Raw genomic sequence first — 2,253 nt, 5'->3', positions numbered from 1 at the left:
AAGTGTGAGAAAGTGTTAACACAGCAACTCTGGTTGTTTAGTCCTTGTATGTCTTCAAGGGAATCTGGAACCATGATTGACTATTGGCCAACACCTGGGAATTTGGCTCTCATAATGTCTTATGTTAATGGTTGTTGATTATGTTTTATAAATCTGGAGCAATGGACAATGCCTTATCAGCTTATCAAAATTGCTATGTATAAACATCAACACTGATGATATGCTTCTAGTTTCATTGTTGGGATCCTGAGTTTCAGTTGCCATGGCTGGTCATGTAGCATGATGTACCTATTTGACCAGTTCTTAATAAAAGCCTCAGACCCAGAGACTCAAACAGGCTTTCTTGGACAGAGACATTCTGCACATGCCCCTCTAGTTTGTTGCTAGAGAGAAAGCATGTCCTAAGTGGTCCCAGATGGGGAAGTACTCAAAAGCATGTGCCTGACCTCTCTGGATTCCTCCTGATTCATATATTTTTCCTGTTGTTCTTGGCCTGTCTCTTTTTGCTCTACTAAAGCTTAGCTATGAGTATAACCTGCTATTGAGTCTTGTGAGTCCTTTCAGTGAATCAGCAAACTTGATTGTGACCTTTGGACCCACAAAACATAAAGGCACTAGTACAATGCCTGACAAATAGTACACATGCAGTACAAGCTAGCTACTGCCACTTAACTTATGCCTGCTAGATGTTATAGGCGACTAACCTCACCGTACTAGAATATAGGCTGGGAATCTAAGACTTTACCTGCTTTTCTCATCCATGCTCCTGGAAGAAGGCAAGGATAACATCTCATCAGTGGGGAAGTTATAATTCCAAGGTTCTCCCTTCCCCTTTCCATCCCTATTGATTCAGAGTGGGAAGGTACCATGTAAGGAAAATGGTTAGATAATCAGACCTTCATATGGGACCTTTTGAGAATGTACAACAGGGCAAAATCATTTTACCATTTTGAAGGGTAACAAAAATAATGAAAAGCCTTGTTGAGAGTTATGAAAACTAGAATACTTAGACTGTCATGGAACCCTAGGGGTGGGTGATAGAGGCTGGAGCCTCACTTTAGGTAGCAGTCACAAGAGGCAGTGCTATTAGAAATAGCTATCAGGAGTTTTCCCAACTCAGCCAGAACCAAGCATACAGCTAACTATATGTAAACATTAAAAAATAAACTTAATTGGGTGGGGCTTTAATTGACGGCTAATGTAAGGGAAGGGGGAGTCCAGGGTACCTGTTATGCAATTTCTTTTTAGATTTGTGTATGTGTATATGTTTATGGTTCCCGTACAAGCGACCAGATCTAAGTAAGGTACATCGAAAGAGCCTTCTGTCTTTAAAATGCAATGATAATTACCATAAAATCGTTTGCTATGTTATGCATTTAATTAATATTTTTCAAATAAATTGCTTCCAAGATGGACAGGACTAATCTCTGTAGTGATCTGTAGATGATGAAATAGTTGGTATACATTTGCTTCTTCACAGGTGGTTTTTATTTTCATTGAGCCCTTAATTATTTGGGGTGCCTTCATTGGGTTTCCTGTTGCAAATAATGATTATCTCCCTATCACTGTCATCCTCACTGTCATATGTAATCTCGTCACTGTCACTCGCATTGCCATAGACTACATTGTCTCTAGAATCTACCCTATGAAAGGGCTTGGAAAAAGGCTTCATTTCACATAGAAAAGGTGGGTTTTGAGCATTTGTCTTCTTGGGCTTAGAAATATCATTGGACAAAGACTTAGAAGTAGTTTTGCACATAAGGCATTTTTCCTGGTAGCATTGACAGGACTTAACTGATTGAGGGCTAGATAACACTTCTGCCCTACCTACGCTAACTAATGTTTTTACGTTAGAATGTCCAAAGGACATCCTGGTTCCAAATTTCTGCAAACTAGATGACGTGGGTACCAAAATTTGATTGTGTGGACAGGGTGGACAAGATAACTCAGTTGGCTTGACTGGATATTGTAGACTGGCTGGCCAAGGTGACTTGACTGCCATATTTGAATAGGACGAACTGACTTGATTGACTAGCTTATGGGAACAAGTTAGCTTATGTGACTTCTCTAGACTGCATGTTCTATGTGACTTTTCCAGGTGAGATGATGGCATTTCTTGACTTGATGGTCTGATTAACTTTTCTGTACTAGATGGTCTCGATGGCATTTCTGGACTCGAAGGCTTGATTAATTTTTCTGTACTGGATAGTGTGGATGTCTTCTCTGGACTTGAGGGTTCAGATGACTTCTCTA

General features: G+C 40.0%; 1 protein-coding gene across 1 annotated transcript in view; it reads right to left on the bottom strand.

Moving 5' to 3' along the window:
- Positions 1-1,504: 1,504 nt before the first annotated feature.
- The window catches only part of CUNHXorf66 (chromosome unknown CXorf66 homolog), a 2,891-nt gene continuing 2,142 nt past the window's right edge, over positions 1,505-2,253 (bottom strand). The window contains exon 4 of the mRNA XM_039875690.1: positions 1,505-2,250. Within this exon, the coding sequence (XP_039731624.1) occupies positions 1,505-2,250 (746 nt within the window). The remainder of the gene's footprint in view (positions 2,251-2,253) is intronic.

Source organism: Pteropus medius, unplaced genomic scaffold (genome assembly GCF_902729225.1).
Source record: "Pteropus medius unplaced genomic scaffold, Ma_sr-lr_union100, whole genome shotgun sequence".
Lineage (NCBI taxonomy): Eukaryota > Metazoa > Chordata > Mammalia > Chiroptera > Pteropodidae > Pteropus > Pteropus medius.
This window is presented reverse-complemented; position numbering and strand designations above follow the sequence as displayed.